The 24434-nt window shown below is 40.5% G+C and overlaps 2 protein-coding genes and 1 pseudogene across 4 annotated transcripts in view; 2 read left to right on the top strand and 1 right to left on the bottom strand.

The window, feature by feature from the left end:
• Positions 1-6826, top strand: part of LOC149105687 (somatostatin receptor type 2-like) — a 29778-nt gene extending 22952 nt beyond the window's left edge. Inside the window, exon 2 of one of the 2 annotated variants that reach the window (XM_089271579.1) lies at positions 1027-6826. In XM_089271579.1, the coding sequence (XP_089127705.1) occupies positions 2599-3516 (918 nt within the window). In that variant the 5' untranslated portion in view covers positions 1027-2598 and the 3' untranslated portion in view covers positions 3517-6826. Of the gene's footprint in view, positions 1-920 lie in introns of both variants that reach the window. The other variant, XM_089271578.1, reaches the window with a different exon arrangement.
• LOC110067154 (uncharacterized) lies at positions 6733-9619 on the top strand. Its single transcript, XM_020774448.2, has 2 exons — positions 6733-7097; positions 8331-9619. Exons 1-2 carry the CDS (start codon positions 6888-6890, stop codon positions 8529-8531), a joined length of 411 nt encoding a protein of 136 aa, XP_020630107.1. The 5' UTR covers positions 6733-6887; the 3' UTR covers positions 8532-9619.
• The window catches only part of LOC110067133 (uncharacterized), a 21985-nt pseudogene continuing 6834 nt past the window's right edge, over positions 9284-24434 (bottom strand). The window contains exons 9-21 of the transcript XR_016201512.1: positions 24168-24335; positions 23328-23399; positions 22574-22753; positions 22264-22419; positions 21608-21863; positions 17634-20806; positions 16942-17072; positions 16066-16150; positions 15382-15423; positions 14784-14914; positions 14068-14275; positions 13201-13410; positions 9284-10997 (exon numbers count right to left, since the gene is read on the bottom strand). The product of XR_016201512.1 is annotated as an uncharacterized LOC110067133 (transcript). The remainder of the gene's footprint in view (positions 10998-13200; positions 13411-14067; positions 14276-14783; positions 14915-15381; positions 15424-16065; positions 16151-16941; positions 17073-17633; positions 20807-21607; positions 21864-22263; positions 22420-22573; positions 22754-23327; positions 23400-24167; positions 24336-24434) is intronic.

The following is a 24434-nucleotide window of genomic DNA, read 5'->3' as shown; positions in this document are numbered from 1 at the left end:
CATGTGGTTGGCCGCGTTGACACAAAGCATAAGTTTATGAGTAAACTATATTATTAAATCGATTGATGCATAATTTTTCATGCCAGTGAAGTCTGTGGGCGACTTCTCTACGGAATTATGTCATGCAGACAGTCTTAGTGACTTCAGTTCTGTTACGCCATTTCGAAGATTTGATACTCCCTAAGACACACTCTGTTTAAAGGAAAAGGTAGTTGGAATAAGAAAATGTTACTTTGCTCTACAAGTTTCTGAGAAGTTTTTACGTAATGTCGACGCAATAATTTCGAGTAATTAATTCAATGGGGTATACACTGAAAAGGCTCACTAAGCGAAATAGATTTTCTCTCTCCCTCCCCTTGCCTTCCTCGTGTAGAGAGTGACTCATATTGAAAGAAATACATGTACTCGAGTAGTACAAGCCGAATCCATTTGTGCAAAACGTTTTTTTTTTTTTAATTTCTCACCTAAACTAATATATATTCAAACCGTGTGAATTTAAAATCTGCATTTGATATTGACCGCGACAAGATGACCACAAAACGTCATGCACTAATGGTTATATTTCTTTTAAAATAGAGTGAATCTAAAGAGTATTAAGACTACGCGATGATATGTATATATATTTATTAAACCCATTTTGAAATCACTGGTTATCCTTGCAATCTGATTGGCTTTCAGCGGTGCGATTTATTCACGAATCGCACTATTTTTTGCTCTAAATCGCATCTTTTTCTCAGCCAATGAGAATGGGACAGTAAAACAAAACAACCAATCAGATTTCAAGGTTAGTTTAAAGAAGGCATTAAAATTTCAGGAAAATGAAAGACAAAAAGCCATTGTGTGGCAAATTTTGTAACAATTATTGCTAAAACTTTGTTGTTTTGTTTTTCACAAATTTTGACGAATTTAATTAATTACAGTTTCTGAATGACGATTATGAGCTCCTTCAGGCTGAAGACCTACTTTACAGGAAGTTTCCAACATTCAGTGTTCATTTTGACGAATATTTTGGCGATTTTTCTTCAGCATCTGCTCAAGATCCGTCCAACATAAACAAACGAAAACCACATAACAGATTCAGGGTCATCTCAAGAAGGTAGATGTTTCCTGGTTTCCGGTTGTTTCAAACGAAGCAACACAGGAGCTCAACTCTGTCGCTGTGAATAAACATACGTAGTCAAAATACGCCCCGCTCCACAAAACAGTGAATGATGAACGAACGTCTTCCGAAGCTGGTGCCCCGCCATCTTGAAAATATCTTGAAACAAACGACGCCACATGAACTTGACAAGGTCTTGAGTATTCAGTTCTACGCCGAGGTCACAAAAAGAAACGGAGATGATAACGAGCTGGAATCCCTTAAAATCATGCAGAGTGCCATTGAAGGGTATTTAAAAGAGAAAAACTATCCACTGGGCATTGTGCACCCGAGGTAGTTTCACAACTCAAAAGTAATCCATCGCAGAATTACACTAGCTGCACCTGTAAATTCCTTCTCCAAAGACAACTAGAAGTCTCAGCCTCATCCACAGAAGAAAAGGTCTTCCATCATTGATTCAGGGGACGATAATTGAACTTTGATGTATGAAGTAGCCTGTTTTCGCTCTGACTTCAGAACTGCTTGTTTCTTTGTTACGCTCGAACGAGTTTTCGTCAGATGACATCGTTTTGCATACTCAATGAGGTGTCAAGCCGTTTCAGTTCCGCTATTTTAACACTGGCTACTGAATCTAAAACTTAACGTGATAAAATTGTGCGATTTCAAAATGGATTTAATAAAGTGGCAATTGAACTTCGTGTCGTGCAATTTTGGTCTGAAATCATACTTGTGATTTCAAATCGAACTCGCGCTGCGCGTTCGTTCCATTTTGAAATCACGCGTATGAGTTCAGACCAAATTGCACTCCACTTAGTTCAATTACCATTATATACATACTCTTCTTTTCATGTTGTTATAAGCCTTTTTGTCGCCTGGGCGACGGGGAGTAGTGTTCAAAAGGGAAAAACATCAAGGTGGTTTAGTGGGCTCCTTAAATAGTGCAACATTTACTGAAAATAGGCGTTGTAAAAATTTAACCATAAATACTCTAATTGACATTGTGCTGTATAAAGGGCCATCATTGCGTCACACGTAATGGGCCCATACAAATCTCGTGCATGTGTGAAATACAGCAAAAAAAATGAACTGTTTACTAGAAACGCTGCCTTCTAAGACGTTCATAAGCTGCAGCTGGAAGATTGGAAGTGCTAATTCACTGTTCTACGACTGAATTGCATCGTTGCAAAACTTAGTCGCGACTTTCTAGTTAAGAAGAAGGAACGATATCTTCCAGGCTCTTCGTGCTACACAAACGTCCTACTCTTAAACTTGGGAGCTTTTTAACTTCCTTCCTTCCTGTTTTGAGGACACACGTCAGTGGTGTAGAAGCCCTCAGAATTACACAACTACCTCGTTAATTCTCGGGAGTATTAATAAGAAAACCACAAAAAGTCTTAAAATAACATGAACTTGAAGTTCTCGGCAAATATAAAACACTCTACTAGAGACATATTGTAGAGATATGTTGGTCGTGTTTTGTTCTAAGAAACGTGAAAAGAATGAACTTCTCTGACGATGCCATGGTTTCAAACTCGACCTCTAAAGTAAGGCAAGTTACCACGTTCGGTTTGGTAACGTTTCTTCTCGTAGCAATTGTTGTTCTACCGATTGGCATCGCTGGAAATATACTTGTCATCATAGTTGTAAAGAAGAAACGATATCTTCACACGAAGACGAACTTCTTACTCGCAAACTTGGCGGCTTCTGACTTAATGGCAAACGTCTTGGCTTACACAGTGGGAGCAGCCCGAGCGATTCCTATACCGGCAAAAACATTTGGTAAATTTCTTTGCAAGATTAATTCCTTTTATCCGCCATCATCGCTATGCTCTATTCTAACACTCACCGTCATCGCTTTGGAACGGTACAATGCCATTGTAAAACCTTTGAGCAGTGGACTCAAGTTTGAAAAAAGGACGCTTCGTTATTTTATCATCGCCATTTGGATTTTATCATTAGCAGCAGCTACTCCTTTGGTCTACTTCTCCGAATACAACTCAGATTATCGATGCGAACGAACATGGAGTACAACAACGAAATTTATCTTCTGGACCTCTTCCTTTATCATGATCGTAGGTATTCCTCTCATAATTATTATCTACTGCTACTGCCACATAATACGCACGTTGTATTTTCAACGACAGATTGTCCCGATGAATATACCTCGAGAAGTCGACGCACGAGACAAGAAGAAGGTAGTAAAGTTGTCGATTGTTGTCACTTCCGTTTTTACTTTCGCGTTTATTCCGTTTGCAGTTGTAAGAGAACTTGAAATTCGTGGACCAGTGCCTAATGTAGTGAGCGTGTTTGCCCTCTGTTCTGTACTTCTCTCTTCAGTTTTAAACCCTTTTATTTATGCCTATCAAAGCACAAACTATCGACAAGCCTTCAAAGAGACTATTATAGGCTGTCGTTAGCAAAATAGCCGACTGTAACGTAAATATGGTCTAAATCTACCCACTATCTATTGTTGTACACAGTAAGTAGCCTAGCAATGGACAGCTATTGACAAAAAGAAGGCCACTTCTTTGCACGCGTTTCGAGGAGGATTGTGAAGAGGAATGTTGTTAAAGTTTTAAACAACCAGTAGATTTATACTAAAACAATAAGATTATTCGCTCTCGAATTTTTATGTGTCGCAGTTGACTAGGGCTGTGCCCGCGTAAACTATCACGCCATAAGAATGCCGAGCTCTTAATATAATTGTTAATTATATTAGGAATAAAAGGTTGAAATAAAGCTGTATTGATCTTTTATGTAGGAAGCGGAAAATCACTGAAGCTATGCCCTCCAATGCGGAAATGTCAATCTCTATTCTAGAAGCGCCAGATAATTAACAATTGTTGGACGATTTTGAGCAAAATACCGTGATTTGTCAGCAGGAGCAGATCAATTCTTTGCCGAAGCCGAACGCTGAGGCAAATAATTGATCCGCGAGACACCGAAAAATTACAATATTTTGCTATAACAAAGTTCGAAAATTGTTTTATCACTGTGATCAATAAGTTTGTTTTCATATTTAAATCACTCCCTGACAAATGTAAATGTAAATTTTTCTTTATAGTGGCCATGTACTTAGCTATACAAGCACTAAGCTTAGCTAGTTTACAGGCATGCCACTTACACAAAGGAAACAAATATTTCAAATACACGTAACATCGTTAAAATCCCAACTGGCAGGAGGCGGACCAGTCGGCTATTTACAAAGCGTGACCGAGGATTTCAACTCGAGACTACCGAGAAACAAATCCCGCCAGTGGCAGGGTGGAGACCTTCAACGCGGGACCTCCAGATTACAACACCAGCGCTCTAAACCACTCGGCCACGCTGCCTCCTCTGACATTCCAGGGATGCGGTCTGCCCGACATGTTTTACACAAGAGCGTGGTTACAATTACGCATGAGCAGAATACTATTTGCAGCACAACACATTAAGACGGTCTACGCACGAGCAGACCATTTTTTGTAGGCAGTTCTTTGCTGGTAACGTGGTGGGCTCTCGGCCAATGAAAAGGAAGACAAAATGCATCAAATGATAATTCTGGATAGTTGTTCACCTGCCGAGCGCGGTTGCAAAGCTGAAGGAATTATTTTATCATATGTAGAGCGCGGTCGCATAGCTAGAAAATTGTGGAATGTTTGTAGTGGTCAATGCGCTTAGCCGCACCTATCTAGCGCTTAGGCATGCTACTTAAACTGAAAGAAGCAAAAAAATTCAAATTAGCATGATAGAGTTAAAAAAAACCCAGCTGGCGGGAGGCAGACCAGGTGGCTATTTACAAGCATCACCGGGGAGTTGAAATTGGGTCTACCGAGAAATAATTCAAGCTTAGTCGTCAGAGCGGGACTTGAACCCGCAACCGCTGGAGAGAAACCCGGCGCCTTAACCACTCGGCCACATTACCTCTACAGCAATATTACGTGCTGATCACGTATCCGACCACGAAATGCAGAACAAAAACCGTAAATACTGTAGAGGCGCGCTCGAATTACTAAAAACCAAATTAAGGATAGCCGAGGAGGTATTACAAAAAGTTATCCAAAGGTAGAAACGATCGATAGAAACTAACAGAAAGTAGCGTTGAACAAATATGAATTCTCCCTTCAGAGTTCACTTTAAGAGAACTGATTTCACTCACAATTGAATGTTAACAGTGAAGCGCGGAAAAAAAAAAAAAAAAAAAAAAAAAACCCTTCCCAAACGTTAAAAGAAAAAATAGTGATTACTAGAGAAACAGAACCAAAATAGAGTTTTAAAATCTTCATGAAACAATACAGACCACACCCTCTAGGTAATCATAAAGGAAATAAATTAAGCAGCTACGTCACGGATTGCGCATCTTGAAAAATTTAGCCTGAATTTTTCAAGTTCGTTGTTTGTAATTCGTGTTAATCCTCTCCCTCCTTAACCATCCTTGTCCTTTGAAAATATATAATTTATTAACTAGAGCTTAAAATTTATATCAGCAGCCCTAATAAAAAAGTATTTTTGACCTCACTGATCACGGACTGTAATCATTCGGAAGTCTGTTCCACCATGTTGACGTAAAAGTAGTTTTTCGATGTAAGTCTGATGGTTGAGAAGGTTTTACTTGGCAAAGCGCATGGAGACAGGGAAATATAGAGCAAGGCTAAGGGAAAATGGGGAGGCGCGGTGGCTTCATGGTCAGTGCGCTCGTCTCTGGATCGAGCGGTCCGGGTTCGAGCCCTGGCCGGGGACATTGTGTTGTGTTCTTGGGCCAAGGCACTTTACTCTCACAGTGCCTCCCTTCATCCAGGTGTATAAATGGTTGCCGGCGAATTTAATGCTGGGGGTAACCCTGCGATGAACAAGCATCCCATCCAGGGGGGAGTAGAAATACTCCTGGTCGCTTCATGCTACTGAAACCGGGATAAGCTCCGGCCTTATGAGCCGCTTGGCTCGCATGGAAATATTTCTTCCTCCCACTCCACGAAAAGAAAGCAAAAAAATTAGAGAAACAAAAAAGGAAAATTCGCTCTCGTCCTCTGTTTCGAAATTTAAGAACATCCTTCTCTTTGTCATGCAAAACAAAAGCGAGAAAATTTTGCCTACATCAAGTAAAGGAAAAATAACAATGCCTTCAAATGTGGGTATTTTTCACGATTTTTATTCGGCAAGAAAGTTTATTTATTAGCCTCTACATGTAGTAACACACGTTTCGCTTCGAATTGCTCCATGAATTCGCGATATTTTCCAAAAAAACAATTTGTCATGTCAATAAGCGGATATTGGTTACTGTAGGGTTGAATGGAAAATTTCTTTAAGTCGCACGCATTTTCGATCCTTGGCAGGTGTTTTTTAAGTAGCTATATTTGTTGTGAAAAATGCTTTTCAAAACACTCGAGTTTATCTTCTCTTATTCGACTATTAAAGATTTAAAACAAAAATCTCGTATAAGCTGGTATACCTTTTTATTTCCCACGTTAAATTCGATTGCGGAAATTTTTAGCAATCGTATTTTCATTTTCGTGTTTCTTATTGGTATAAATTAACGCAGACTATAATTGATCACGTTTCTCTCTTGCGGCAAAGAAAAGATTATAATCTTGCGACAGATGTCAGCCTGCCTATCGCCAAGGATGTTTTGCTTTCAATATGCAAATATTCGCCTACCACTGTCGAGAACACAAACAAAAGGAGACGGTACAGAGAGAGTTCGCTCACAAGCGTGATCCTTGACCAGAGAAGCGCACGACAAAAATCAAAGATTTCTTCGCTAGTTTTACGGTTCAAAAGTGACGGTTTTTTTTTTTAGCGAGAAACAGAAATGGATGACGAACATCTGCAACTCGCCAAACGACACTCTTTTCCATATATGCAAGTGTACACATGGAATATGTTGAAGTCTAGATCCCCAAATGAAGTGGAAATCCAAAGCCCTAAAGCGGATCCTAAGCCCGTTATTAACTCCGACGGGACCAGCGAAGAGAGAGAAGCTCGCTTAGAAGCCGCCATATTGTGGATACGAAAGGAATTGGTGAGACCCTAGCCCTTGATAAGACACCAACAATTTTAAACATGGCCTTGAGATAATATTCCACTTTCTGAATTTTTTTTTTTCGCGATCTATTCTCAGAATGTAACAAAATTGGAGCAAACGTAGTTTGGTAACATAGCAAAGATTATAATCCTACGACAGGTCCATACGGAACTTATTTACCTAATTGTTTCTCCATGGTGGGGTCGTTTATGTTACCAGCAGTCTTGATTACAATGACGACTCAACAGTCTCACTGCAACAAACAAGTGATATGCATGGTTTCGCATTTCACTCAAGCAGGCCAGGCCGTGCTTGAGGACAGCAAAAAATTCACCTGCACTCTCAAAAGAAATTTAAAACTTATCGCACATTTTAGATTTGTAGTTGTTGTTTAGTTTTCGAAGCCTTTACATTGAATGATTGAATTGACGACTAATTCAAAATCAATAACCCAAGACGATTTCTATTTATCTGATCGCTCAGTGAGCATCACACAAGCAAAACAAACTGTAATTACAGTATTCGTAAGGCAAAAACATTAAACACATCAAGATTCAAATTGTGCATTTTGCGAAAGTCGGACGCGTTCAATTATTGAACAGTGAACATAAACCGGTCTGTGAACAAAGATTAAAACAAGAGTGGAGTCTATCATTGAATACAGAGAGTACAATATACCATTATTGACTAGCTTCTCTTGTGTAAATTAGCAACCGAAATATGTAACCAGCCATGGAGCTGTTTATGTAAATTAAAGCTGACTACATTAGTTACTTTGTTAACTAACGCACAAGAGCAGGCAGATTTGGGGAATTGGTCTTGTAATCCTTTAAGCAAATAAAGCGGCGTTAATTGCGTGCTGTTGAAAATACCAACTCTGTCTGTCAACACGGCGTCTAAAAAGATATTTTGCTTCGCTAGGATGTCAACAGCTTGTTGACCAAAAGGTCAGAAGTTATCCCTTGTTCAATTCTTTTAACTTTCCGGTCTTAATCGCACTGCGGACGGAAAACAAAGAAGAATAAAGAATTTCGCGAAACGCTTCGCTTGCCCGCTTGTTCTCGCGCACGCGTCGCTCGCAGGAAGGATGCGTGATTGATCGCGCGTTACATCGAGCGTTACATCGCGCGTTATAACGCTTTGGCAGCGTGAACAATGTAAGCTTTAATTTTTACGTCAAAAAAATCGTACTCGTTTGTTTAACTGTGTACGTTTCCTTTATGTTTTCAGTCTGACATGCGACACCAAGACAAGTACTTAACACGGCAGTTCATTCAACTGAGAGCAACGATCCAACGAATTAAAAGCGAGAACAGCTTACTCGAGGGCATGGAAGGCAGTACAGACCGAATGAAAGAACCTTCCTTCCGACACTCGATTCCAGGACCTACTATTCGCCCTACGTTTGGTAGAAGTATATCATACATGTAACAAAGAACTCATTTGTTCGCCTCGACTCCCTTTGTCGAGCAAAGCTATGTGATGTTTAAATGAACTATAAAAATTGCTAACTTAGTAAAATTCCGCGGTGCAACAAAGAAATAACCTTGCATCAGATTAAAACATTAGTTTACAATTTATCCAGCTTCCTAGACCTTCCAAACTTTCGATGTCTCCATCTTGAGTTAGACACGAACGCGTCAAAAAAGACACTACGAACATTTTACGAAAGAAAACGATGTGCTTAGTTCGGTTACGAGCAATGCCCGAACGGTTACGCGCACGCTGCGCAAGGTAACGAACACGATGTGAGCGAGTACGACCATTGTGCGAACTGTTACGAACATTGTACGAACTGAGTGGTCACGGAAGTTGTGGAAAAAAAAACTACGAACATTGTACGAAACTCGAAAGATGACGACGGAACTTGCGTGAACATTTTGTCCGGCAGCGAACATTATGCGAACGATTTCGACAATACTTCGTATGTAAATGTTACAAAGCTGGCTTTAATTGTGACCGTTGGACTGTTTACAAAGCGCGTTGTGAAATTCAAGATGGAGAAAATCGGGGGAAAAGGTCTTTTTACAGGAACCTCTAAAATGTTATATTAAGAAAGGTTATCTGTTCCCGTTGAGAAACCCGAATTACCTAAATTAAAAAACAAACAAACAAACAAACAAAAAAACAAAACAAAACAAAACAAAAAAACATGTAATTATCGACATTTACACCAGTCAATATAAGATTAAATTCATTTTAACTTTATTTTACATAATTCTATAAATTGTAACATTTTCAATATCGTTCATACTATCGTTTTTGCACGGAAACTCCGATATATTAATGATACATAATTTCATTACTATCTGTCATCAACTATTCAATAAATTTTCCTGCAAAATTATGATTTAGAAGAATAAGGAAAAGGGGAACTTTAATTTACATTTTTTTTGAGACATTTGTAACCAACATGCGAACCGAAAGTACAAAAAGATAAAACACCTTCCTAATGATATTAAATACTTTCAAATAATCATCTCGCCTAAAATATATAGGAATAAAAATATACTTAATAATTCTCTCTCTTTTCGTATACTCTTCAACTCAGAATTACACGACACTGTTGTGTTTTAAATCATTTTTCGGCATAAAACGTAACTAAAATGCTCTTAAAAAACCAGGGATTTCCTCCCTATGGAAAACTATCTTGCAGTTAAGAAATCTCTTTTCTATCCAGAACGAAACAGCCTTCAGTTACTCGAAGATCGCGCGGTCAGTCGGTCGGCCGGTCGTGAAAGAAAAACGATTTTTTTCTTCTTTAAGCAACATTAACAACGACAGTTTCAACAATGATAGTGGCCTGCACTAAACATAAAAATATGACGACAATTCCTCGGTTCTCTCTCTCAACATAAGAACTTTAAAACGTATGGCAATAAACACGACTTATACATGCGCGGATCTACAATGTAGTACAAGCTACAATGTGGTATTATTTTGTTTAGTTCTAATACCGCAGAGCGCGTATTTGTTTATCTGAATTATCTTCGCTTTTAGACTTCGTTGATCTGCAGGTTGCGCCTTCCAAATGCTGTACATTCAGGCTGTACCTAGATGAGGTGTTCCTATATTCAGCGCCGCGTAAGGGAAGGGTCCAAATGCACTTCATGACCTACATTTTGCGTCACTTGGAATTCACGAACGCCTTCTTTGATTATGAGTTTGAGGTCCCGCCCACACTACGCCTCAGAAATTTGAAGACGCAGCTTTATTTCTTCGGTTAGGCCTACCGTCCACACTAGTCCATCACGAAAACAGAGCTTTCCGAAAACGCTCTTCAAACCGGAGGAATTTGAAAACACCGGCTTTGCGTTTCCGTGTGGACAGAAAACATTTTGAAAACGGAGCTTTTCGAAAACGATGACGTCACGACAATCATATAATTTCCCTGACCGAGTCCTCCTCAATCAAAAATCCAAATGACCTATGATCGCTGCCTTCTCAATTTTATCCGGCGTAGTGTGGATGAAAAACAACTGATACGTTCTCAGAGTGAAAACGCCGTTTTCAAATTTCTCCGCGAGAGAAAGAACGTCATTATATATAACTAGCCAAACGAACGTCACTATATATACGTATCCAGCGGCGTGTTACAAGACCCTCCGTTGTTTGAGACTCCTTGACTAGAAACGCCCCACAGGTATGTGTCAATACATTCATTTCACGTGGCTTGCGACTCGATGGCAGTTCTATTTGTCATTAGCTAAGCGGCCGAAAGAACGTCGAAATGTCTGCATATCCAGCAGAGTATTGAAGAACTTTCTGTTGTTTGAGCCTTCGGTTTAATTCCTCGGTGGCCTTCCTGTGGCACATGACGCACAGGGTTCTGTAGTTGTCTAATCCACACTCCCCACCCCCCTCAGACACGGGCGTAATATGATCCGCCTCCCAGAACTACAAACGAAGGAAGCAAAAAGTACATAATCAAATCAAGTCTTCGAAGCTGAGTTGCGTTGCGCTGCGTTGCGCTGCGTTGCGTTTCGCTCCGCTCCGCTCTGCTCTGTTCCGTTCCGTTTTGAGAAGGCTAGGAGAGGCAAAAGATCGGAGCGCATTAATTGGAGTTTCCCGGGAAATGGAAAGTGGGGAGAGGTTGCTAAGGCTACTTTGCATTGGTACACTAAGCTTCCCAGCAATCATGGACGTGTTGTTATTAACCGCGCGGCCATGGGCCGAGCGCGGTTCTAGGTTTACCCGTGGTTTATTAACCGCGCGGCCATGGGCCGAGCGCGGTTCTAGGTTTACCCGTGGTTTATTATTTTTTTTTATATTTTTTTTGTCGGTGGCCAGACGCAGACCTCCGCTCTGCCAAGCTTTGAGTCACGCAACGTGTGATGTTTTTCCGCCAGAAGCTGTTAAAACATAAACACACGAACAATTTTACGGATATTGTTTTCTTTTTTGTGGGTAAAATATATTTTCTTTTCGCTTTATCAAAGCGTTGGATTTAAAGGGAATAATAAATACGCTGAAAAAAGGTATTACGTCAGCCATGGAATGCGCTGACGTTGCAGCTTTCACTTTCGCTACGTGACAAATAAGATCGTGTTTACTTTGCAAGTTTATTTCGGCAGAAGCGACGGTCATTAATTTATTTGTAATTTTGCGAGTATTTCTTGCGGTTTTAGGCAAATGAAGTAAATCCTTTGACTGTTTCATCGCAGCGAGTTCATAGATCGGAAAGAAAATTAAATGTTTGGAAGCCAAGCAAAGAACGTGTCAGAACGTGCAAAGATTACGTCATTGATAGGGAAATAACCACCGTACTAAAGATAGCCGTAGATAACGCAATTCTTGAATTATGTGACTCGTGTGACTTCTTTGCTAACCCTTAACTCAAGGGAAAAAAACAATTAAATTTAATCGTGACTTTAAAGAAAGAAAGCGGTTTGTAATAGTGTTCGTATCTTCATGCCCATACATATCCCGAAGAAACTTCCAGATTAAGACTATTACGTCATCGGAGATGTCACAACGGCTACGACTGATGGTGCGATAATAGAGTTTATGTTGATCAAGTGCTGTGATGTCTACAGTAATCAATGAATCATCAAAGATTGCTTTGGAATATGCACTGCGTTGCGACTGTAGTACTAAGAAAACAGTTAAATTTTAAACGCGCGGTTATAAGATCTAACAGATCTTCTTGTTTTTTTTTTTTTTGTCGGTGACCAGACGCAGACCTCCGCTCGGCCAAACTTTGAGTCACGCAACATGTGATTTTTTTCCGCCAGAAGCTGTTAAAACATAAATACACGGACAATTTTACCGATATTGTTTTCTTTTTTGTGGGTAAAATATATTTTCTTTTCGTTTTATCAAAGCGTTGGATTTAAAGGGAATAATAAATACGGTGAAAAAAGGTATTACGTCAGCCATGGAATGCGCTGACGTTGCAGCTTTCACTTTCGCTACGTGACAAATACGATCGTGTTTACTTTGCAAGTTTATTTCGGCAGAAGCGACGGTCATTAATTTATTTGTAATTTTGTGAGTATTTCTTGTGGTTTTACGCAAATGAAGTAAATCCTTTGACTGTTTCATCACAGCCAGTTCATAGATCGGAGGAAAATTAAATATTTGCAAGCCAAGCAAAGAACGTGTCAGAACGTGCAAAGATTACGTCATTGGTAGGGAAATAACCACCGTACTAAAGATAGCCGTAGATAACGCAATTCTTGAATTATGCGACTCGTGTGACTTCTTTGCTAACCCTTAACTCAAGGGAAAAAACAATTAAATTTAATCGTGACTTTAAAGAAAGAAAGCGGTTTGTAGTAGTGTTCGTATCTTCATGCCCATACATATCCCGAAGAAAGTTCCAGATTAAGACTACTACGTCATCGGAGATGTCACAACGGCTACGACTGATAGCGCGATAATAGAGTTTGTGTTGATCAAGTGCTGTGATGTCTACAGTAATCAATGAATCATCAAAGATTGCTTTGGAATATGCACTGCGTTGCGACTGTAGTGCTAAGAAAACAGTTAAATTTTAAACGCGCGGTTATAAGATCCAACAGATCTTCTTGTTCCACATCGGCGGAAAGGAGGAAAGTGAGCAGACTAGCTGTTGCCTAGAAGCGTTAGCTCCACTTACCATTCCCTCTTTTGGTTCCATGACCATCTTTTTCAGGGTCCTCTGTGGGAGGGAGGAATAAGGCGATTGCGCCAAGAACGTCGGTCGATTGCGGACGCTCAGAACTGTGACGCTTTGGTACAAGCTGTGAGCGTCCAGGAAACACAGCTGGCAGATGCCTCGCTCTGATTCAAACAGTGCCCTCCTTACAGCTGTACCGCTGACACGAACCTGGAGGACAAAAGAAAGGTGGTCAGCGTAGGGGCTGTTCGCTGTATAGGGCTTGGTGTACTTTTTATGTTTTTTTTTTTTTTTTTACAATCGGATTAATTTCATAGTGAACATGGAATAACGTCGACACATCATTATAAAAGTCTGCTTGAATGTTTTACCAATCGTCCCTTTTCTATTTTGGTCTCTTATCAGACTGCGCCTGTTCCAAAACAAAGCTAAACTACGTGTATTAAATTTTAGATGGCCGTTAAGTAGGGGCAAGGACAATAGGAAAACCCTTATCTGGACGTCCAAAAGATGGCCACGGCCGCTTTATAGAGGTGACCAGATAATAGGGGTTTTATTGGCAGTATTTTACTGACAATAATTTAAGGACTTTGATAACTAGCCGCTTAACAAGGGGTGGCCGCTTACTATAATATTCTAGCGATTTTTTAAAGCTCCACTCTACTCTCTGCTTCTTTTGAACAGTATCTCAAAGAAATTAATGGCAAAGTGAATATAAACTGTCGTCGAGAGATATAATGAACGTGGAAAGGTACATGACAAAGATGTACTCAACAACTCTCGGATTTCCCAGAAGCTTACCCAGGAAATTGTCGGATCATTTGCCCCTGTTTGGCAATTAAGTCTCAAATTATTATTATTAACTACCTGATATTCCTTTTTGCAATCATACGAACAAAATCTTGCGTCCCAATCAGAGCACTTCAATTTATCCACAAAATCCACCGGGCCCTTGCAAAACAGACATAAGGGTATCCCATCAGCCCTCACGGCCTGGTAACAAGACTTTTCATCGCTGGCTGTACTCGAGGTACTCTCTTGGGTAGTGTCGGTAGATGCAGTGCTGCCCGAGAGGGGAGAAGTGGACGATGACAGGCCTAAGGAAGGAAATTGTGCAAGTTATGAAATACTGGCCTCTTAAACAGATTACTGAAAATTCCAAGACGAAATCTGATGGGAGATCGAGCAATTTCAGCTTTTAATGGACAAAATCTTGTATCAGAAATAGTTTTAAGCATAGTACAGTCCTTTTCGCATTTTCCAAAAGGTAAAAATATAAACAGTTGCCTGAGATAATACCAAAAACAATTTCCCATGAAAACTCGAGAAAATAAATTTCAAAATTCAGAGAAATTGTGCAAACACAAGTAAAATTTCATCATCGTTTCATTTCACCAGTACGTGTTTCATATGAACTTCAAAATTTGTTTTCGACCATGGCGTTGTTAGAAATGATTTCTTTTGAAATGATTTAAAACAGTCGCACAGAAGTTTGCAATACAATGTAAATAACCTCGGTACAAAGTTTTTGTCCGCTTGTTACTCAAGCTTGTGGTGGACTCTTTAAATTCGCAGCATACTTACCATCACTTAGCTCCCTGGTGTAATCAGTTTTTCTTTTTCTTTTGTTTCCTGCAATCCGCGGTTTCTTAACTACACGGACCTTTCCTCCAATTTCTTCCGCAGTATCGATGACATTTTGAATTTGAGTTTCCTAAAGTAGAAAAACGACACATGTTATTGTAGATACACTGTTTTTGACTGTTGGCTTGTTTACTTGTCCTATACAACTTCTCATATGGACTTTCTCATAATATGTCAACAATATTACTGTATATTATATATCACAACTATATGCGAAATATAACAAAAGTGTCTACCGAAACAATGTACTCTCTGTAAACATTGAACGAACAGTTAAATTTGATCCGCCGAACCCCAAGCGTTTGGACTTTGGTTAATTTTTTTTCAACACTTTTGTTTACTATTACTTCGCCTAAGATACCTGTTTATGTAAGTGCAATGGAGTTCATGAACACACAAAGTGCTGAAAGGTTAGTTGTAGGAAAAAGGAACAGTGGCTCTCCTTGCAGATAGCGTATCCACTTGTACGTAGAAACGGGCAAGGAACGGGCAACAATAAATCACGTTGAGACTTAACACCTCATGAGCGTTACCAACCTTTGATGGATGTCGCACATAACTTGATTCTCTGGTTATACCCTGAAAAAAAAAAGATACATGCATACACCGTCAGATTGCTACATTAACGTCAGAATCGTCACCTTCTCACAATGTGAGCGCGTTAATGGATAGCCAACAGAGAGTTTACTGAAGAAACGACGGCAACGGCAGCGGTAACGTTGCATAACAAAAGATTTAATGAGCAGGACAATGGCTGTACACATGCGTTATAATTCTTGGAACATTTCTTTGCCGTCCTCTGCAAAACAGCAACTGAAATGACCAAATTCTGCGTTGTCTGAAGAACGTGAACCACGAGGGCTAATTTTTTAAATTTCTATTTCAGATTTATCGCTGTGTTCCGGAATTAGTTTTGTGATAGTTTTGACAGTGATAAACAAAGTAAATGACTTGAGAGTATCGCGAGATTCAAAGGTAAAATATAAAATCAGTTTTTAATCGACGTTATCCTCGGCGTCGCCGTCGTGGCTTCTTAAACTCCCTAGTAAAGAGGTACAAGGAAACACGCTCATTTTAGCATTCCGTTAATGATAGCACACAAAAGCTCCTGTTCAAAAAGAGTAATTCTGACGCCTACTCGTGAACAGAACCAAAAATCACGAAAGTCTCGGGCATAGCACTTTATCCAACTTGTTACAACAACGGTACTTATATGCATACCTTTCTTGCGCATTCGTAAGCCTCCAGAGGATTATCAAATATCAGCGCCGACTTTCGGAGGATGCGCTTCTTTCCTTCACCCATCCTGAAATGCGACGAGAACATCAGCGCAATGAAAATATCAGTAACCTTTTTAGCCTCTTCAGTCATATCTTAAACCCCCACAAGGGTGACCACTGTGACTCAAAGGAGAGGCGCGTGACCAGGGGAGCTAGGACAGCCTTGCATACGGCTGGCGCACCTGAAATTTGAATTGACCAATCAGGGTTCGGCAGGCGGGAAAAAACTATCCTGTCCTGACGCGAATGTATGTTAACAGGAAAGGCATTGAAGGCGGGCAAGTATATTCTCACTGGGATGGCATTGAATATTCACGTAAAGGGCCGTATGATTCCAAAAACGATATCAGATTGCAAAAAAGAGAAAAAATATATGGCACATTTTGCTTCTGCAAGCTTTTAATTTGGCGCTAAACGTGGGTCGCCCGCGTTCAGCAACTCACCCGTACTTCGTCTAGTGTCGCCAGGTAAGAAAATAGTTATGTTATTTTTAACAAATTATCTTGTTCCTCGCCAAATTAAACCCGGAATTCTCGAGTTAAGTATTAGAAGTGGCCAAAACAACAGAAACATTGTCTTTATTTTGGTAGCTGCGACTATTACCGTGTCGTTTCGGTAGGACAGTTCGGTTTTGATTGCCGCTGGTACGCGGGCGCAGTCGCCTTATGCAAGAAGGAGCGGCGTAACTTGTTGCTCGCAGACCACCCAATCCGGATTAAAACGCGTCAATTACAACGTCACCGCGCCTTTTACATGTATCTGACCAAAGGCGAATTACTAAAAACTTATTTTTTTTTTGTTCCAAACCACGCCTTACCTCTTCCACGCCTCAAGCAAGCTTTTCGCCTGCTTGAAATTGTAATCGTGGCGTAACAAGGCCGGCAAATCGTCCATGTTGCAGCTTTTCACATCCGACATACAAAAGTTTATTCCAAGCGGTTTGTCGTCCTGTGTACACATAAAATTCACAAGAACTACATGGATAATGAACATAGAGTTTGATTAAGTATGAATTTTGAATTAATATGATGAAGATACATGTATTTCACCCTCATGGCGAATGTTGAAAAATGTCTTTTAAGGCAGCGTCCATATGGCGTCACGATAATCATATTATTTCCCTGACCAAATTTTCCTCAAACACAAATCCAAAATAACCGGTGATTGTTGCATTTTTAACTACCTCCGGCGTGGTGTGGATGGAAAACTTTTGATGCGTTTTCAGAGTCAAACCTCCGTTTTAAAATTCTTCCGACGTAGCGTGGATGAGGCATACAGCGCTAACCCACCCTCAGGACAAAAGATTAGAGTACATCACGAAATCACAAACTGGTTTTGGTCGAAAAGACAACTCAGCCTAATAGGCCAATCAGCTCTTCGACATCTCTGAGCAGAGAGAAAATCTTACAACAATTTATCAAACAGTACTGCAGAGGGAGAACTAAAGCAAAGATAATCATATGATTACTATTGAAAGTACTTCAAAGAGTTACTAGTTAGATAGTTTACCTCGTCGTACAAATACACACGCTCCGTGTAGAGACTCAAGCAAAACTTTAACTTCATTGCTTCAGGGACATCATCTAGTTCATCTGACTCTTCTTCTTCCTCCAATACTGCTGCAGGTTCAGGCGTAAAATTACCTGTAGTAACTGGCGACGATGGCATCTTGCTATCGAGATTGCAAGTACGTTCAAACTGCTGAACATTATCTGCAGCAGCTGTTGTGCAGGTCTTCGGTTGTTCAGGAGTTGTTTGCAGCTTTTTCTTTAACTCGGTAACACTATAAAGATCCGAGCACTTTGTGAACAGTGGACTCGTGACTGCTGGACTTCTAGATGCGGTTTCACTGCTGGAAGGCAAAGAACTTTGTCCTGAACAACTGTCACTCTCCCACCAAGAATCGTCATCTTCCCATTCAGACAGGAATAATTCTTCCGCTGCAGCTTTCAGCTCTTCAAGATTTTCCTCCACTTTGCTGTCAGACTGTAGGCATGGCAACGAATTGTCACTAATAGCCACTTCCGTGGCGGAGACCGCTAAATTCTCTTCACAGCTGCCAGTCGCTCCAACGGAGTGAGCTGAGACGTCAGGCTTATCAGAGTACACCTCGAGACCAATTAGACAGCTTTCACTTTTCTGACGAGGTTTAAGTTCTACTTTATCATCGTCTATAGAAGGAAAACAATCTTCTGAACTAGTTGCGTCTTTATCGACAGGTGTACAGTGTGCCGCCTCTTTCTGATCAGTACTGGACGAAACTATTGAGTGACATGACAATGCTCTGTTCTGACATAAGCTATCTGAGTCATCAGAAAAATCATCAATTTCATCAGACATGTCAATGTCCCCTCGAACCTCCTCAAGTTTTAGCCTTTTCCGTGGCTTAGACTTGATCACGCCGGAACCATCCTGACTTGGGCCTACTTCCAGACCACCGTCTCTTTGTCTACTATCTGCATCATGGGATAATTCCACTGGTTCTGGAGTGAAGCCTTCAGCATCCGCTACTGAAGTGTCCTCGTCATCGTAAGTTACATGCATGCTATTGACGCCTCTGGACTCATCGATACCAGTAACGGAACAGCTGACAGGGTCGACGTCCATTTCTTGTCCGTTTTTGTCCTTATTCACCCTGTTTCTGTGCCATCGTCTTCTCTTACTTGCTTTGGTCTTCAAGCAATCCTTCTCCTCCCTCTCTACTTCATGTGCGTTCTTACTTGCACTCAGCCTCTGACTCCGTCTTCTTGGAATAAGACATATGGAGCACTCAATCATTTGTGACAAGTTCAAAAACGTACAGGCTGAGCACGACCAAGGAGGCAAGCCAGGCTCAGCGATCTGTCCCTTGTCAGAACCATCTACAGCCATTGCCTCTTCCAGAGTAGCAGAGTTGTGTCTTGCCTTTGGCGCGTCTGTCGATACTTCCTCTGAATCAACCAACGCGTCACGGATCAGTGTGCTATGCAGTAATACCAATGATTTTCTATCTTCATCGCCAGCTGTCTGTTGTGTAGACCCATCGTTTATACCTTCCAATGTCATGTCGTGCTTAGCTACCAAACCATTTTGCCCACAATTGTTACTAGCAGAATTGACACTTTTCGAAACCACTGCAGTTTCCACCATTTCCAGATTGTCGCAACTTTGTCTATTCGATATTTTAGAACCCAAATCTTTACTGTTGGGTGTGGTTGAGCTCTCCTCGTTAACAACACGCGGTGTGAGACAGACTGAGCATTCCAACAGCTGCCCATCATTAATAAAAGTGCACGCGCTACAAGGCCATTCAGGAGGCAGCTTCTGATAATTGTTATGATTCCTAACGTCTCGAGTTACAGTTTTGTACTTAGATCTCTTAGTGCCCTTTCGCTTTTTGGTCTTGCTTGATTTCCGTGCAATGCATGCAGTAGACGCCTTCTGGGAATTTCTGATACTTGAAGCTTGAAAATCATCGGAAGAATCCTCATCAATACAACTAGAATTTGGTGCGTTTGTTTTGCTGGGTACGTTTTCCTTGCAAGTATCATTCTGCAACCAGCACTTTGCTGCAAATGAAGAATTATCAACAGTACTACTTCCTAGTACGTTTTCTTCCAGTGATTGCGTATTACAACAACTTTGTTCTCTTCCATCTTCTGCACTATTGCTACTTGGGCTGTTATCGTTTTTATCCAGGTTTGCTATTCCGTCCACATGAGCAAATTTAATTTCATGGGAAACACTTCCACCACTGGCATTGTTGAACACGCTCATTGGTTCCAAATCACCGTTGTTTTCACCAACAAACTCACCCTGGTTTAAGCCACCAGCGTCAGTGCAATTCTCCCTCTTCAAACCTTCTTCGTTTCGGCCATAGCTTGGATCGGAATTCTCCACTTCACTAATAGAATCTGTTTCCATTTGATTGCAGCTTTCTTCCGAATATTGACTCTTGCCTAAATACGATTTCAGAGGAGAGGTCTGTTTTTGTTCTTCCTCGCGCTTACAACGTGAATCGGCCAACATGATGGGTTTCAAATTTTCTAAGGTCTCCCTTGGTGTGTCAAAGATGTCAACTTTAATTTCATTTAAATCCTCATCTTCCTTAGATTCTTGCCTAATCTTGTGTCTGTCATCAATTCCATCTTTCACCTCTTGCTTCACACTTTCACAAGCACTATCATCTGACGTTTGGCATCCGTTTTGCATTATATTCGACGTTCTTTTACAAACCACGGCAACGCATTCTATATCAGCTTCTTGTAAGGACGCTAGAAAACCACGCTCCTTTTGTCCAGAATCACCTCCACTGCCTCCAGCTACACTACAATCATCTACCTGTTCTCTTTTGACAATTGCTGGCTCGTATTCTTCATCTAAATAACCTTGTAGAGTCTGTGATTCCGAATCCGGATCATTTCCAACAAATTTCAAAGGACTTAAATGTACACATTTACTTTCCTTCTGATGAAGTTTAGTGTAACTTTTGCTTCCGGTGAAAGAAAGCTTGCCATCTTTCACTTTCTTGAGCTTTAGCATTTTCGGCTTAAGTGGACAATGTTTTTCTTCAGTAGCTTGCTCTAAAGGCTGATCAGGTGTGCTTGCATCATTAAGACTCTCTTTGACATCATTTTGAGGATTCTGCACACATACTTCTTTGTGTTTACCATGTGTATTTTCCTCAGGGACGGGCTCAAACGCTAATAAGGAATTAAATGGAGCAAAAGTGTACCGTAAAGTTAGGTCTAAAAACATCCCCGCCCCATTTTGTATCCCCCAAACAATCCCACACTAATCCCAGCACCTCCCCTCGACCTCGCAGCGTAAAAACCCTCTGTTTACCAAGAGGAGAAGCCATCAGCTCATTTCCAACAGACTTCAAGCAATGCAACTTTTAGATAACTTTTAGATAAAGATTTTGACAATCGCTCAAGAGATAATATTCTCGTGTCCCAAGAAAAAAGTCACTTCTGTTAAGAAAGAAAAGGTGTCTCACAAGGATTGCTCAGAACCTGATGTACTTTTGATAGGACTGCATCAGACAAACCCTCTTCAAGTTGCAACATTTACTCAATGAGATCAACGTTGTTATTTCAACGTGTAAAACTCTACGTTTTAATTCCTGACCTCTCGCTTTAGAGTTTCACAGCGACTTATCCTAAGCCTTGATACGCGTTTCTACGCACTGCGTTTCTACGTTCCACTTCAAAAGATTCTCTGAACTTACGAATTTTCTTCGCGAAATTCGCGACCTAAACAATACACTAACTAACAGAAACAGTTAAGTCAAAAACACTTGTTCAACAAAATGCCACGGGCAAGATAATTTTGTCACATTAGTCGAATTCTATTCAAGTGATGTTCACTTTAACTTATTCAGTTGTTCGAATTCACGTGCTAACAAGCGTTCTTAGCATTTTCGTTAGGCACGTTTACAAAAGACACGTATTCCTAAATTCTAGAAAAATCTCTACTGAACGCACACTTGTAACGTACGTTACCTTCTGAAATCAGGATGTCGTCGTCCAATTCATCCCAGGCCGAGATATCATCTTCATCACTGTCTTCCACAGTTATCAGCTTCTCCTTGGAGTTCATGGCTCCACCCTGCTCTACACTTTTCTTTCTAGAGTTGTCTCCATGTTGATATCCAATATTGCGTTCCGCAGAGTTTGGCTGAGAAGAACTTGGTGTTGCAACGAAAAATGATCGCAGGTCTCTTTGATTCTGATCTTTCTTAAGAGTCTTTGAAGAGAGCTACATCGTACAATTAAAAATAAAAAAAAAACGTTTTGTAGAAAACATTAACTTGAAATTGAATGCCAGGTAAGGTTTAAGCCATTTCAATAAAACGGATTGCTCTACTTTTAAATGTAGCTTGTATGTTGTTAGTGCATTCCTATTAATTAATTTAATCAACTGGAAACTTTAAAAGTGTTTCGATGACTGTAGAGTGATAAAATTGTAGAATTTATGCCTGTATTGTAGAGTTTGGTTTATGAATAGATGTACATTTGCCCCTGTCACCTAATTGAATCATCATATACTGACATTATTTACAGTGGTCACAAACTTTATCTTAGGTTTCTTTTTCTTTCTTCTTTCTTTATTTTTCTTCTCTTTTCTGTAGTTTTGTTTGTTTGTTTGTTTTGCTAACCTGCTCCATTACAAAATCCTCTAGGTCATCAGCATCCTCTTCCTGATCTTGTACCCAAGCAGCACACGCAGACAGTTGTCGGCTCTGGTCTTGATCTCCGTCCTCGACCTGAAGCTCTTCACACTTGCCATCAAGAGTGCTGCTGGTCACATACACCTATACAGTACATTGAATATATAAATAAAGAGATGTGCCAGTTGAAACACTCGCCCCTGTCTGCATTTAGACTAACTAAAACATATACAGTTATCTCTTCCTGAGTTGAATAACCCTTTGATGAAACATCATATATCGTAGACCATCATTGTACCTTGCGCCTGATCATGGACCAAAGTATCTCATCGACGGTACCTCGTGCAATCAAATAATGAACATTAACAGGTAGCGTCTGACCAATCCTGTGAGCTCTGTCTTCTGCCTGGATAATGACTCCAGGGGTGTGGTGAAGCTCGGCAAAAACCACATGATGAGCTGCTGTGAGAGTGAGGCCCTGTGAATGGAGCATACATGTAACTGAGCATACAGACAAATACAACTCACAACTAAAATAATGATTAAACACAGCAATGTGCCAATCCTGGATTGAATCTTTGCCATGTACATCTGAGCGATTTTGCAAAAAACAGTCATGCCCAGTAGGTTTTTTCCTGGGCTCAGGTGCAGCCAGCTGCTCTAAACCTAGGGGAGCAGGGTGTCAAGGCTGGGCTGAGGACATAGCCTGGGCAGTGGCCTGTCTGTTCATGGTTTGTTAGCAGCCAGCCGTGAAAAGCAGTGTGCTTGAGTGATAGGCCAATCTACTAGCCAGGGGATTGGTCAAGGCACCTGGGGCCACTGAGACTGTCCTTGAGTTCTTTGCTGGCATGTTTTTGCAAATAGAGTCAGACATGTATTACAGACAAAGACACATTTTTCTGTGACCAAGTAAAATACATGTACATGTAAGTTGAATGAAAAGCCAAGCAAAGGTGCAGTGAATGGCTGTTATAATAATAACCAGTCTATAGCAAAGCTGATCTAGGGTGCAAAAATTTTGCATTTTGAAAGATCATTGTGTATATACTCACAAATGAAGCTGCTTCGATGGACAAGGCTGCAATGCGTACATTGGGATCGGTTTGAAACGAATGCACTAAACCCTAAAACAAACATATAATTATTTTAGTACATGTTAGTTGATCATCTGGCTATAGATATGTACAACATCTGGTGTTCAGTAAGTGTGACCATTTCCAGAGATGCCATTCAGGAGAGGAATGGTATTACACCCAAACTTCCCATTGTGCACTGTATTGATTCATGTATTTTCCATAGCATGGTATAAAATAGATATACAGTCGAAGCTCCTGTAAGTGACCACCCAAAATGTCAGGCCCTCCCTTATGGGAGGTGGTCATTTATGAGGGCTTAGACCAGATTGGGTCAAACATTTGCCTAATTAGCATATGGTAACTGCAGAGACTTATCCCATGCTTCACTGCGTCAGTGCCCAAACCAATTTCAGCTCTATTATGTGTCAAGTGATCACTGATGGGAGGTTTAAAACAAAAGAAAAATTCAAATTTTTAGCTCTAAAAGTGGTCGCGGTCGCTTAGTGGAGGTGGTCGCTTACAAGAGGTTCCAAATATTAGTGATTTGACTTGAAAACTTTTGGTATTTTAGAAAACTGGTTGATGAGGAGAGGTGGCTGCTTACGAGAGGTGGTCGCAACTGGAGGTTCAACTGTATGCACAATTGCAACACTTCCTGTACAATAGAACATCCCACATGCCATTTGCATTTAATGGTATGCACACTTGCCTAAGGGCTAATGTGTACACTAAGAAAATGGGACATTCCAAGACCATGGTATACTACTCGAAAGCATTGCATAACTTGAATGTACTGTAAATCAGAGACAAGCATACCGCTCTTAGGCCAGAAGCTACATCACCAGCGATACAGATGTATTTTACTTTCATGTTCACCAACTTCTCCTCTATAGCCTTACGCACACGCTTGTGACGGAAAAACACAATGAACTTGCTATCCATTCCTTGGCTCAAATCTTCGATGTACTTTAGAATAGGACCAATCTACAGATAGCAGGATGAGGGAAGCGGGATGATGAGTACCTGTAAATGCTCATAAAGGTCTAATTGCATAACTGTACAATTGTACGCACATACTGTACA

The sequence above is a fragment of the Orbicella faveolata genome, unplaced genomic scaffold (genome assembly GCF_042242905.1).
Source record: "Orbicella faveolata isolate gen_17 unplaced genomic scaffold, um_ofav_v1 contig_34, whole genome shotgun sequence".
NCBI lineage: Eukaryota > Metazoa > Cnidaria > Anthozoa > Scleractinia > Merulinidae > Orbicella > Orbicella faveolata.
The sequence above is the reverse complement of the archived record's forward strand: the minus strand, read 5'-3'. Positions and strand labels throughout refer to the sequence as shown.

What these genes read in the sequence shown, in the direction of transcription:
- LOC110067154 (XM_020774448.2), top strand. Translation starts at nt 6,888, where the DNA reads ATGGATGACGAACATCTGCAACTCGCCAAACGACACTCTTTTCCATAT. An exon ending in TGTGGATACGAAAGGAATTG is followed by an intron (nt 7,098 to 8,330) that starts GTGAGACCCTAG and finishes TTATGTTTTCAG; the next exon opens with TCTGACATGCGACACCAAGA.